This window comes from Rhineura floridana, chromosome 2 (genome assembly GCF_030035675.1).
Source record: "Rhineura floridana isolate rRhiFlo1 chromosome 2, rRhiFlo1.hap2, whole genome shotgun sequence".
NCBI classification, from domain to species: Eukaryota; Metazoa; Chordata; class Lepidosauria; order Squamata; family Rhineuridae; genus Rhineura; species Rhineura floridana.
The window spans coordinates 48,986,712-49,001,386 of record NC_084481.1 but is presented as its reverse complement, the minus strand read 5'-3'; the positions used below and the strand labels follow the sequence as shown (position 1 = coordinate 49,001,386).

Sequence of the window (14,675 nt, the reverse complement as noted above, 5' to 3'; positions counted from 1 at the left end):
TTCTGTTTGAGGTAAATACGAAGGATTTGACAAAAGTACTATGAATTTCTTAGGCTTATTTCCTATATGTCTACTTTATAGCTATTGAATCAAAGGGGACTGATTCTTTCCAGCATGAAGGAGAGGAGAGGCAGGCACTCTGGTGAGCAAGTGCTGTTACATAGGAGGGGATTTGACTTAGTGCTGTTGCAAATGTTATAAATTAGCTGCACAGTTAGCTCTTCCATGAAGTAAAGAATCATGCAGACTTGTTAGGTAGATCATCATGTGTGATGAGTCTGTATTCCTTTATTTCACTGTATATGCCATCATCGGCTAAGGTGTTCTGGCACATGTACCCTAATTGTACATATAGTAAAAGGATGACATAACATATGAAACTATGGTTTCAGGAAAAAGCCAGTATTCTGAACCATAGTTGGGATGTACTGGGGACCTGTGGTTGTTTAAAATTGGAAGCAGATGCTTCCAGTCTCCTCATGATCATGAAAAAGGAGACACTATAGAACACAACTTAGCATGCAGAAGGTCCCAGTTTCAATCTCTGCTATCTCCTTTTTTTTTCTTAAAGCATCAAGTGCTAGACCTCTGCCAGTTAGAGTAGACTATACCGGACTAAACAGACAAATAATCAGACCTGGTAAAGTTTCCTGTGAGGTATATGTATTAGCCTAAGGGTCATGTAGCTTATTCACCTGATGGAAAACATAAATAAAAATGTACTGGGTATACGACATAACACAATAAACATTTTACTTCTCAGCATTGCAATCAAGAGGTTTACCTTTGGAGATCTTAAAAAAATCTTTTTGATATTGGTCCTGGTTTTTTTTTTTAATTGTTCGACACACTTGATGAATGTGACCATTGTTTTTGGGACTGATGACAATTTGTGTTTTTTGTGTAGGTGTTTACTGGCATCTTCACAGCAGAAATGTTTCTTAAGATAATAGCTATGGATCCTTATTACTATTTCCAAGAAGGCTGGAACATTTTTGATGGCATCATTGTCAGCCTGAGCTTGATGGAGCTGGGTCTCGCAAATGTGGAAGGACTGTCAGTCCTAAGATCCTTCAGACTGGTAAATACGTCAATAAGGTTTTAACATACATTTTGATCATATTATCTGTAAAGACTGATCAAATTATGAAAGCACATACTGTGTATTTTACTATTCATGCCTGCAGTTTATGCAAAGCAAGTATTTATTGCTCAATAATGAATCAACAAGTAATAGAATAATGTCCTAACTGGCACAACCCAGTGCATATTTGCTTGGAAGATCAAGCGGGACTTACTTCAAAGTAAGTGTGCATAAGATTGCAGTCTTTAGCTGTCAATAATCCAAGCCACGAATATATATCTGCTTTACCTCACCCTTTTCTGAAGGAGTCTAACAATCATTGTATCTAAGCCATTGTACTGGAAACTGGTTTTTAATGGAAAGGCATTGTAACAATTATGCTACTAAGAAAATGTGCTTTGCTAGTCAGTTTTGGTCACTAGGAAAAGCATTGTGTAGGTGTAAGCTGAAGTTTTACAATTTTCTTTTTGATTAAATATTTTAGGATCAAATACCTCTGAATAAAAATGAAACAAAACAATGTTAGCTTTCTGCAACAGACTTCCTGCAGAAGATAGCTCTTTGGTTAATTAACATGTAAAGATACTGAACACTGATAATGATGCCTGTTCACTTTTATTTTTCAGCTTCGAGTTTTCAAATTGGCAAAATCTTGGCCAACATTAAATATGTTGATAAAGATTATTGGCAACTCAGTAGGTGCTTTAGGAAATTTGACCTTGGTGTTGGCCATCATAGTCTTCATTTTCGCTGTGGTTGGCATGCAGTTATTTGGCAAAAGCTACAAGGAATGTGTCTGCAAGATCTCGAATGACTGTGAACTTCCACGCTGGCACATGAATGACTTTTTCCATTCTTTCTTGATTGTATTCCGAGTACTTTGCGGAGAATGGATAGAGACTATGTGGGATTGTATGGAAGTTGCTGGACAAACAATGTGCCTTACTGTCTTCATGATGGTCATGGTAATTGGAAATCTAGTGGTATGTGTCCAATGAATACATATTGTGTTGCAATACCAGGTTAGGGAGTGTAGAGCAAATAACCATATAATAGGCTGCAGTGGGTTTAAAATGGCCATGGCTTTTATTGGTTATAGTTCATAGAGTTTGGCATTGCATAGGGCAGGAATCTAGTTATCAGAATGTCTACTTGCTGGCCAGTACCACCATCCCAGACCAAGTGCTGGGATGATGTTTCAGGGAGTAGTGCGAAATTCAAGCCCTACACAGTGTAAACTGCTAACATGGGCCCAGTGTTCAACCCTACAGTTTTGCAGTTGTGCCAGTCCCCTAAGTTGGGATTGGGTTGAGGCCTGAAGTAACACCACAAGACCCCTTTAGTGGCGAGAGCCAGGTGTCCACCCCCATCTTGTCTCCCATGCTGTTTAACATCTATATGAAGCCCTTGGAAGCGGTCATCAGGAGATTTGGGGCAAGGTGTCAGCAGTACACAGATGATACACAGCTCTATTTCTCTGTAACATCTGAATCAGGAGAGGCTGAGCAAGCCCTGGACTGGTGCCTGGACTCTGTGGTGGGTTGGTTGAGGGCCAATAAACTGACTCTCAATCCTAACAAGATGGAGACGCTGTGGGTTGGTGGTTTCCGAGTTCAGATAATTGGTCAGTTGCCTGCTTTGGATGGGGTCGTACTCTGTCTCGGGGTGCTCCTGGACCTGGATCCATCTTTGTTGCTAGAGGCCCAGGTGACCTCTGTGGCTAGGGGTGCCTTTTACCATCTTCGGATGGTAAGACAGCTGTGGCCGTTTCTCGACAGGGATAGCCTGACCACTGTTGTCCATGCACTGGTAACCTCCAGATTGGATTACTGTAATGCGCTCTATGTGGGGCTACCCTTGAGGTTGGTCCAGAAGCTGCAGCCGGTGCAAAATGTGGCAGCTAGACTGCTCTCTGGAGCAGGGTATCGCCAACATGACACTCCACTGCTGAAAGTATTGCACTGGCTACCTATTAGCTACCAGGCTAAGTTCAAGATTCTAGTTTTGGTGTATAAAGCCCTATACAGCTTGCAACCAGGATACCTGAAAGACCGTCTTATCCCTTATATACCCAGTCGATCACTGCGCTCTGCAGGTGAGGGCCTCCTGCAGATACCATCTTATCAGGAGGTCCATTTTGCACAACATAGGAAATGCACCTTTAGTGTAGTGGCGCCTACCCTTTGGAATTCCCTCCCCTTAAATATTAGACAAGCGCCATATCTGTTATCTTTTCAGCGCCCACTGAAGATCTTCCTCTTTCAACAAGCCTTTTAAGTATAGATCCCAGTCTGCATCTGTTTTGGAATTGCTTTTTAATATCTTTTAAAACTTTTTAAAAATGTTTTTAAAACTTTTAAAAAAATGTTTTTAAAGATGTTTTGTTTTAATATGTTTTTAATGGTTGTTGTGTTATAATATATTTTGAAGTCTTTTTTTATGTTTTAAAGTGTTTTTAGTGCTTTTGTTTGCTGTCCTGGGCTCCTGCTGGGAGAAAAGGCGGGATATAAAAAAATAAAAAAAATTACCCCTGCTATGGATCCGGCCCAATGCCTCTAGGATATAGGAATTACTATAGCGGATCTGGAAGGAAACAGCTGTACAAAATGTGCCCTCAAAGAAGGATCATTCTGAAATACATCAGGCCTGAAATAAATCTTTCCTCTTGCACCTGAAATTCCCTTCCCTTTTTCTACTTTCTAGTGCCTCTAGTGCCTATAATAAGAAGTTGCAACAAGATTGTAGGGGGGGAAAAGATGCAACGTGTACAACATTTTGCAGAAACTTAGAAATGTATGTGAGAAAGAGTGCAATGACATTTCATATTCAGGTAGAGGATTTCAGGTAGTAGATCCTAGGGCAGCGTTTCCCAACTAGTGGGCCACCAGATGTTGTTGGACCACAATTCCCATCTTTCCTGACCATTGGCAATGCTGGCTGAGGCTGATGGGAGTTGTGGTCCAACAACATCTGGTGGCCCACTAGTTGGGAAAGGTTGTCCTAGGACATCTTCTGCCTAGAGCAGGGGTAGGAAACCTGTGGCTTTCCTGACAATCCAGGTTGTTGGACCATCATTCCTGACCACTGTCCTTGCTGGCTGAGCTGATGGGAGTTGGAATCCAACATCTGGAAGTTACCACGTTGTTTATATAATCAACTTCAGTACATCTGAAGAGCCATAGGTTGCCCATCCCTGGCTTAGAGAATCTACCAGATGACGCAGTTAAAGGGGACAGTGATTTGATTCAGTGTTGGCTCCTCATGTCCCAAATGGATAATAGACTAGGAAGCATGATATAAGGGTGGCCTGATGTGAGAATAACTAGGAGAAAAATTTGCTGTACTGAAACATCCAGGAAGGAATTATTGTCACTTACATTGTGTAACCTATGTGAAATCTGTTGCCATCTCTTTGCCTTAATAGGTTTTGAACCTGTTTCTAGCCTTGCTGCTGAGCTCCTTCAGTTCAGACAATCTTGCAGCTACAGATGACGACAATGAAATGAACAATCTCCAGATTGCTGTGGGAAGGATTCAGAGGGGGATTGATTATGTGAAAAGAAAAGCATATGAATTTGTCCAAAAGGCCTGTGTGAGGAAACAAAAAGCTTTAGATGAAATCAAACCGCTTGAAGACCTAAACAACAAGAAAGAGAGCTGCATTTCTAACCATACCATAGTAGATATTGGTAAAGACTTTAACTACCTGAAAGATGGCAATGGAACTACAAGTGGCATAGGGAGCAGTGTGGAAAAATACATCATTGATGAGACCGATTACATGTCCTTCATAAACAACCCAAGTGTGACTGTGACCGTGCCCATTGCAGTCGGAGAATCAGATTTTGAAAATTTAAACACCGAGGAGTTTAGCAGTGAGTCAGATTTGGAAGAAAGCAAAGAGGTAGGTTTAGTTTGATACATAACACTATATTGTTTTAAAATGCTATTGCTTTAAAAACATAAACAGTTCCAATTTGAAAACAGGCATCTTTCGCATGGCGTTTTACTGTTTTTACCACCACTATAGATAAATGATACGATATTTCATGTTTCAGATGCAAAAGTAGAAGAGAACTATTTTTATTAACATTGATGTTCATTATGGTAATTTAAATATTTTTGCCCTTCTCTGAAGCATTAACTTCATATTTTTCATGTTCTCTACTTTTTTATTTTATCAAACCTATATAATGAATGAGAAACAATCATAGTTTTGTAGTCCTGTAGTTAAACGTCCTGTATTCACAGCACAATCTCAGAGGGCTTTAGTGCAAGATTGCCCACAGCTAATTAGCTAATTGACCTTATTGCTACAATTGAATCCTTTATAAGGAGGCTTTTCACATTTGTAGTAGTACAGTCCTTTTTTCACTGTTCAGAGGTTGTCAGGAATAATTCCAGTATGATGGCAATTGATTGCAGCATTACACAACTCATTTGTCAAAGGTTAACGGACAGCAGTCTGGAGAGGGATGGTAATTGATACTAATCTGGAGAGTGATGGCTTTAGTTTTGTCAGGAGAATGGTGTTTTGTACTCCTTCCCAGTCTCAATGTGCAGTAGCACCGTTGCAGCTGTGGTGGTGGCACTCAACCTCACACACCGCCACTAAAAGAACTTCTAGTCCTCCAGATGCTGCTGAATTACAACTCCCATCATCCTTGACCATTGGCAATGCTGGCTGGAGCTGATGGGAGCTGGAGTCCAACAGCATCTGGAGGGCCACAGGCTCCACATCCCTGATAAAATATTAATACTCACAGGAACAGTGGGGGTAAGGGGTGCATTTGGGCCACTGCAACTGTGCTCCCAAGTTTCACCTGTTAATTCCTTTGAGGAAAAGCTCAGTCTGGCTGGTTAAGGATTTTGGAGCTGGATTATTTGAGAATATACTTCAAGATTGCCCCCCCCCCATTTTAGAACTCTGTACAGTTTATTGGGAAACAGCCTATAAATGCAGTTCCACATATTCAGCATTTACTAAGTTAAAAAAAAACCCTGAGCCCACAGTTCTGAGGAAATGTATATGCTTGGGAAATGCACAAAGACCTATTCAAAAGTATTGAGGAAATAAAATATAACAAATGTGCTGATATACATGCCCCCTTGGACTATTTATTTATTTTTTTTATTTTATTTTTTTATTTAATTACATTTCTAGACCGCCCTATAGCAGAAAGCTCTCAGGGCGGTGTACAACAAATAAAATCACAATTAAAATATGAGCAAGTGTGGAAAAAAAATATATATATAGTACAATTATAAAACATTAATAAAATTGCCATTGAGATTTAAATTAAGATCATATTAAGTTTAGAAGAAGTTTAGAAGAAAGTGGTGCAATTCTGTAGCCAAAGAAGGTAATTAAAATTTTGCTCTTGATTTTTAAAGATCTAGATTTGCATCCCTATCTATCTGTCTATCTGTCTGTCTATCTATCTAATCTATCTTGTCTATCTATCTAATCTGTTTTATCTATCTATACACTCCAATGGACCCTCACCACAGCCATTGGCCAGAGGCAAAATATTAGAGCACATTATTGATTGCCTGACTGATTGAAAGTTCTTATATCCCACTTTTCAGAGCAAAGACCTGAGGCTGCTTACAAAAGATAATTTGAACCCATAAAGCAAATGTTAAAATGCAAATAAAACAACCCAGTTAGAAAAACTCAAAACAGCAGCAGTTTAAAACCCAGCACAAAAGATAATTAAAAAAACAAATAATAAAACAGAAGAGTAAGATAAATTCATTTTTAAGGTCAGTTTAAAAACAAAACTCGGGTCATATGCACTTCATATGGGAGAGAGTTTCAAAGATATGGGGCAACTACTGAAGAGGTCCTGTATCTAGTGTCTGTCATACTGATGGACCTTGACAGCAGGCCTGCAAGCAGGGCCTCAGAAGCCAAGCAAGTCCTGGGCAGATTTGTATGTATGTGTGCAGGTGATCCTTCACATCAATCGGTATCTGCTATCACAATAATATAAGATTCAAGCAACATCATCCAGTGTACATGTTGAATACAGGTTTTGCTATAATTTCTCTGCATGTAGTAATGTACCACTCAGTCTCCAGGTCCCATATTTACTGCACATGAAAGTACACCTTGTAAGCAAATTCTGTCTATTGTATCTTTCCCAAGTACATTTGGATGTTGTGGTTTATTTGCAGTGCAGTTTGCTGTTTTAGAAGTTTATAAGGCTCCATCCAGCCAAAGTGGGGGGTTGATTTCTACAGCAAAGATTTAAGGCATGATCCTCCTATCTCTTTGTGAAGGTGTGGAGACTCTACAAGCAGGCAAGGAAAGAGGTGAAAAAGAGCAAATATGCTGAGCTGCCTTTGACTTCCCTGCTCATTTCCTTATTTGCCATTAAACAAATGTGGCCTCCTTGCTGAGGATGAGTGATAGGTGGAGTGGCCACCCCCACCTCCTTGGGAACATAGGAAGCTGGCTTACACTGAGGCAAACCACGTTCCATCTAGGTCAGTATTGCTTACACCACTGTTCAACCTTAGGTCCCCAGATGCTGGACTACAGCTCCCATCATCCTTGGCCGTTAGCTAAGCTGGCTGGAGTTGATGGAAGTTGTAATCCAACAACATCTGGCAATCCAAGGTTGAATTATAGTGGGCTACGCTGACTGACAACAGTTCAGGATTTCAGACGGGAGACATTTCCAGCCTTAGCTAGAGATGCCAGCGATTGAACCTGGGACCTTTTATATGCAAAGCACGCACTCTACCACTGAACCACAGCTCTCCAGCTCACAAGCCACTCAGTTTCACAGCTGCCACTCATCTTCTTGAGATACTGCTGTGAACAACCCATACTTTACTATGCACTGAACTTACTGCTCCTTCTGGCCGGTATATTTTTTAAATTTTTCATTATTGCATTTATAATCGACCTTTCCCCCAAGGAGCTCAAGGTGGTGTCTAACATGGTTCTCCCCCTCTCGATTTTATCCTCACAACAACCCTGTGAGGTAGGATACGCCGAGAGACAGTGACTGGCCCAAGGTCACCCACTGAGCTTCATTGTTGAGCATAGATTTGAACCCTGGTTTCTCAGGTCCCAGTCTGATCCTCTAAACATTACACCACACTGGCTTTCGAGTATAGCATATCTGTGTGGATCCAGGGCTTGCCCCATGGAAAGAATGACATAGTGAGAACCATAGTTTGCTGTGGGATGGCATGACAGGAGCCTTCGTGCCCTGCTGTCTGCACATGGAGCGTACAAATTAACTCTTAAGCACTTGTTTAACTTTCCCATAGAAGTCAATGGGACTTTGTATCCACCTTTGGCAGGCTTGTACACATAATTATTAGAAAACGGTCCCAGTGCCTTGCAGGCTTGTTTTTTTTTCATGCTACACAGGTGATAGCAATAGACATTGTTTTTCAGATCCACATCCAATTGATCTCACTTCACAAAGAAACATATGTATAGGGATGAATGGATCACCTTATTGCCATACCATGTCAGCTTTCACATGCATTCAATCAAAAGCTCATTCCATCCCATCTTCTGCAAATATTGTTTAAAAAAACTCTTAAAAATCACATTTAAGTTATACACATTTTTGTACACACTTCTCCCTAACATATATATTTTGTACACATTTCCTTCCTCCAGGTGCATTTTTGTACATACATTTTCAACTGAAACTGCATCATAAAATTCAGAGGTGTGCAATCCAATTATTAACTGTATTCTGATCTCTGCATAAGTCCAGGATCTGTGAATTAGGTTGTTTCATTGTAAAATATGGACCAAACAAAATCCTTCTCCTTTCCTACACCTGTGGCTCATTTTCATGACTACATTAATAACACAGGTAGTTTTTTAAAAAAAAAATCCTTGGGGAGACCAACCTGACAGTGTACAGTAAGAAGTTGACTTTTTAAAAATGTGCTTGTGCAGACATATGTGCTTTACACAGTTGGAGCCTAATTTGCTGTTTCATGAAGCATTATTACTAAGTCAACCCTTTTCTTCTTTTAGGTCTGGACCCTGAATATTTTAATTCTATGCTATGGAAAAATCATTCTTGAATATATAAATAGTAATCTGTTTCGCTGGAACAGTGGTGAACAAACCCTACTGGATACCAGAATGAGTTGGGGAATTCTTTGAATGCCTTGGGGTTAGGAAGGTCATCTCCCCATCCCACCCCTGCCCTACAATATAAATTTTCTACCGCTTTCCTCAAGAGGATTTGAGACTGATCAATAGCAGGCAGAATTCTTGCTGGCATGGACTAGTTCCATGTTAATGAAAAAAAGTTAGGTCAGCCTTTGCCAAGCTGATGTCCTTCAGATGTTTTGGACTACATTTCCCATCAGGTGATGGGAGTTGTAGTCCAAAACATCTGGAGTAACCTAGGTTGGTAAAAGCTGACCTAGGAAATTATTTGGTGAATGTATTCTTCTCATGTTCATTGTCCGTATTTGGCATCAGGAACATTTTTACCAGACCTGAAACTTTAGGCAAGATCTAGTGATGAACTCTTGCCATCACATTCTACTAAGATCTTAAGCACAAAAGATATATGTTTATCTAAGGCAGCCTTTCCCAACCGTTGGGTCCCCAGATGATGCTGGACTACAATTCCCATCATTCCTGGCCATTGGCCATGCTGACTGGGGCTGATGGGAGTTGTAATCCAGCAACAACTGGGGACCCAAAGGTTGGGAAAGGCTGATCTAAGGTATACATACAGTTATTGTAAGTCTCTTGCAATCAGGTAATGCTAACCATATACAATATCAGGACTCTCCCAGATTACACCTGTGTCACAATCTAAGGCAACTAGCCATCATGCAGGAGTTTCATGATTGGAATTCCCCACATTCCTGGTCCACAGCTTGGCTCAAGCGAATTGGGGCTGCAGCACTGAAAGAGGGATGCTTGGGACTTTGCCACCACAGTACAACCCCTAACCAAATGATATACAAACAGCTGCTGCTAGCCACAGAGGGGAAAATTTATGGACATAACAATTGTGCCTGTTATGTTGTCCCCACTGTGGCTAATAATATCTTGTACCAGCACAATCTGCCCAAATTGCATGGAAGTTGTATGCTCACATACCTCAAAATCTTTTTCCTCTAGCTGCCACTGACTCTCAGAGAATTAATACCCAGGGCAGAAGGGTAAATTTGTGTGTGTGAAATCCAGAGACCTGGCAGCCCTATTTGTTGTACATTAGTCATCTGTATGTGGTCCAACAGTATAGTCTGGTTTGATTGGTGGGGGTGGCAGGTGGTGGGTGTGACAGGTCAATATTTCCATTGGGAAAGATGGCTGGAATAGTACATGATCTTTGGGGCGTACTCATTCTATAATCTTGTTTACACATAACGATAAACCATAGTTAATGGCTTAGTGGGACTGAGCAGTGTGCACATTGCCTGATCACTCCCACTTTGCTCCTCTGCCGAAGCCTTGGCTTATCATTACATCTGAACTGGGATTGTGTTTTTTTCTCTATAGCTAACAATGAACAGCAAGCCAACAACAAACCAATGGCTTCATCTTGGCTTGTTAGGAAGAAACAAGCCACAATCCTAGTTCAGTCATGATGACTAGCCAAGACTTCATGGTTTGCTAGGAGTGATCAGGAGTGATTAAGCAGTGTGATACTAGCACCTGATCAATCCCAGCAAGCTGTTACCATGATTTATTGGTACATGGCGCTGTGAATAACAAAGATTCTGTGTTGCCGCCCACAGTGTAATTTAAGAAGATTTTAAAAAGTAAACAAACTAAGCATCCAGATTATTACTGTTGATTTGAGTTATAATGTATTTGTTTGGCTGAAGAAACTTAGATGGCATACATTTCATATTTATGTTAAATGAAATCAATACAGTTGCATTCAAAATGTATTCATGTTCCAGCCTTGCTCATTGCCCTGAAACCAATTTCAGGTTTCTGATTTGAAAATCCAGTTCAGGACATCTGTGCAGCTTCTACAGGCAACCCCACCATTTTAGGATTCACACCCCAATTTACCTGTGTACTTTGTAATTACATTCTCACAACATTTAAAAGTGCATGCTTTAGGTCAAGCTGGCCATTTTTAATAAGACGATAAATACATATTTTTCAGTGCTGTTTCGATATGTACTTAGTACCTGTAGGAATCCAAAATCAGGATCCAAAATCAGGAACAGATATAATATATTATAAACTTCATGTCCTACCATTCTTACTTCTCGCAGGATTAAAATCAAGCTGGATCATTCAAGAATGCAGCTCTGGTGCTTTTTTACCAGACAGAGCAACAAGCAGCATCAATTTTATACAGGTTACCTAAGCAAGTTCTCTATCTCTATATGACCTCCTTTTAACTGGATATTGATTGGCCTGCATGCTATTCAGCCATCTTCTTTCCCCATCCATTGCAATATGAGAAGCCTACATGGCTGCTTTCTGCTGAGTCAGATGACTCACATCACAGCATGGTCAGGCAGGACTGGCAACCCCAACATTTGTAGGATTTCAAACTCCAATTAAACTGCATTCTTTAATATCAAGAAGCAAAGTGCATGCAATTTCTTCAACTTGAAAAGCATTTGTTCAGTTAGATATAACTGGGAGATGAAGCACATTGGACAAACTAAAGAATTCACTGCTTATGGGGTGAGGAACCTTTTTCAACCTGAGGACGGCATTCTCTAATGGGAAACCTTGGGTCACATGTTACTGGTGGGTGGTCCCAGAGGCAAACTGGGTGGACCAATGAAGATGACTTTACCTTTGAGCAATAGGCTACATCCCAACCATGCAAAAAACAGAGATTTCTACACACCCTGAGAATAGACATGGCCCAAGGACAGTGCCAAGGGCCAGATAGAGGCTGCCGTCATTCCAGCGATTTCTTAACTGGTAATTTGCACATTTGATTTGATCTTTCACATGATGTAAAAGCTAGTTCCAGAAATCTAGTGGAATACAGTAGAAGTTTTAGCACTAATTTTTGTGATAAATGATGCCAGAAATAATCCATTTGCAAGCTTGGGAACCTGGAAAATCACGGAATTTTGCACAAGTTCCATCCTCCCACATGACAGGCATCCCAGCTTGCTCTCTCTAAGCCTCGCTATTTTTCAATATTTCTTCCACTTGTTCTGCATGTGCCTGTTCCTTATTTGCCTTTTGTTGCCCTTGGTGGGTCTTCCTTTATGCTGTTTTTCTCAGTTTGTCCTGTATCTTGGAGTCCCATTCTCCCCCCCCCCCCCCCGCCGGAGCTAGGCAGCTGCTGAAAGATCTTACCCGCTTTTCTCTTCTCTGTGTTCATTTTACTCTGTCTACTTTCCCCTGCTGAAGTTGCTTTTCAAGGCCTTTTCCAGTGTCTTTTAACTCCTTCTCTCCTCAGTCCCAGCAGAGCTGGCAGCTTTTTTACCTCAGCTGCACCGCCACTGCCATTTTGTTTAGCTGCAGCTACAGCAGCTTGTATTTTAAAGTGACCACTTTCCCCCTTTTCCTCAGTGCTTCATTTCTGGCTCTTCTTGGAGTTGGGTTTTGTGTGTGTGTGTGTGTTTTTGCTCTCTTGCTGTTTTTCTTACCTTTTTCAACGGATCCTTATGTCTCCAGTTGCAGCAGTGTGAAAGACATTTGCGTGACATGCTGATATATCAGTGGAAAAAACACACTTTCAGGTACTGCAGTATGAAAAGAATCCGTGGGACAGAAGTGCTTCCACTTTAATCCATTAAACTAACACAATAAGCCCCATGTCTGAAAGCAGACAAAGAGGCCTGGAGGGCTGCATTTGGCCCCCAGGCCTGAGGTTCCCCATCCTGACTTAATCAAACCAAGGGGTATTTTATAATACTTAAAATTAATGTTGTTGGATGGTGTGCATGATTTTTTAAAAGTTTATTAATGAAGTAAAGCAGCTCCTTTTTGTAAGTTTAAATGCTTATGTGACTTTTTATTCTGTCATTCAGTTGTACAACTGATACAAAACAGATAGCATCTCAACAACTTTTTTAGATTGTTATGCAAAAAGTGTGTGGGGAAAATTTAACTAGCAGAACACTACTGCTGCCAATAGATTAGCAAATCACCCCCTCCCATCACAACAAAAATCCTCCTCCAGCTGCTATTTGTATCTGGAGGGAAGCTGCTATTGGTACCAATGGCAGTTTGTCTCTGGGAAGAAATAACAGCTTCAGGGGAAGGGGCGATTTTCATTGCATCACTAGATGTGGTCTTCCTTTTCCCTGTGTTGTCACCCACTACAGTTAACCCATATGCATAAATGTGCCTCTGAATGTTATTTCTGGATATTTGTGTCTGTGCTAGATTTGCTGGGAAAGATTTGTTACGAACTGAGACATCACTACTTCCCTCAATTTAAGGAGATTTTTCTCCATAGGTATATGATGAACCAAAATATTTTTAAATCAGCTTGTATGTGTTGTCTTCTCCCACCATTCCTTTACTAGCACCTTTCATATCTTTCAACTAATTTCCACATCATGGCAGATTGCAAAATCACAGTTTTAATTAAAAATATGAAATTGAGATCATTTGCAGGTTCTCTGCTTAGTGCGTTTTTAATGTTTTAAAAATCGTTACATTTCAAAGGGCTGTTCAAATTATGCAAATTGATACAAATGTGAGAGTCATGTGCAATGCTTTTTTTAACAAAAGAATGCTTCTTAAGAACATCATTAATTAGGCTTATTTGTTGCTTTCTGAAATAATTCCCTGTTGACCATGCTTATTTCTGATTTTAGATTCAATTTTCAAAATTGAAAATCGCTTCCCTTTAGGGTGGCCAAATGAAAAAGAGTCCTGCACTTTTAATAATTGCATAGAAGAGGCAATTTTAGAAGTGTATCTTACATGAAATCTGCTGATATCCCCTTTTCTACCTAACTAGTAAAGGTGCAGGAGCCCTGGCCTCTTACCCATCTGGCCACCCTATTTCCTTTTGCAATACCATATTACTGAATGAAGGTATGATATAGCTGTTAGAAAATCTGGTGTGTACATGAATAACAGTATCTCCAAACTTCATCTGTGCATTTGTTTGGTATACTAAAAGCAAGAGGCACTGAGAATGAAACTATGCTAAAATGTTACTGGATTGTACTTACTTCTTCTGTTACCAGTGTACCTTCTGATTCATCTAAAATGACACAAAACAAACAATCCCCAGAACATTAAGGTTTGTACAGTATCCAAATGCTAATAAATTAACGATCCTTTAAAATGTGACATGTTTTCCATAGCATATTGTTTGGAAAAATTTCCTTTATCAGCATGTTACCTGAGGGCTACCAGTGGCTGACATTCTATTATAAAACACTTCTAGAAAGACAGAGAAGACAAGTATTTTAGCAGTGCAATACTATGCGTGCTTGTTCAGAAGTACGTCCCATTGAGTTCAATAGTGCTTACTCCCCAGAAAGTGTGCATAGGATTGCAGCCTGAGTGTTAAAAGGTTTTAACATAATAAGTGCAGGGAAAGGGGAGAAGGAGTTAGTTAATCCTCGTTGCTTCATTAGGCAATAGGTTGTACATTTTTATCATTTATATTTGTTCAAGGTTGGCAGTGAA

At 40.2% G+C, this 14,675-nt stretch overlaps 1 protein-coding gene across 7 annotated transcripts in view; it reads left to right on the top strand.

The window, feature by feature from the left end:
• LOC133376451 (sodium channel protein type 2 subunit alpha) overlaps positions 1 to 14,675 on the top strand; it is a 96,422-nt gene that overhangs the window by 49,251 nt on the left and 32,496 nt on the right. For all 7 annotated transcript variants that reach the window (XR_009760480.1, XM_061608593.1, XM_061608588.1 and 4 more), the window contains 3 exons: positions 908 to 1,081; positions 1,711 to 2,067; positions 4,509 to 4,988. Coding sequence is in view for 6 of the 7 variants with exons in the window: in XM_061608593.1 (XP_061464577.1) it covers positions 908 to 1,081; positions 1,711 to 2,067; positions 4,509 to 4,988 (1,011 nt within the window). In the remaining variant the exon portion in view is untranslated. The remainder of the gene's footprint in view (positions 1 to 907; positions 1,082 to 1,710; positions 2,068 to 4,508; positions 4,989 to 14,675) is intronic.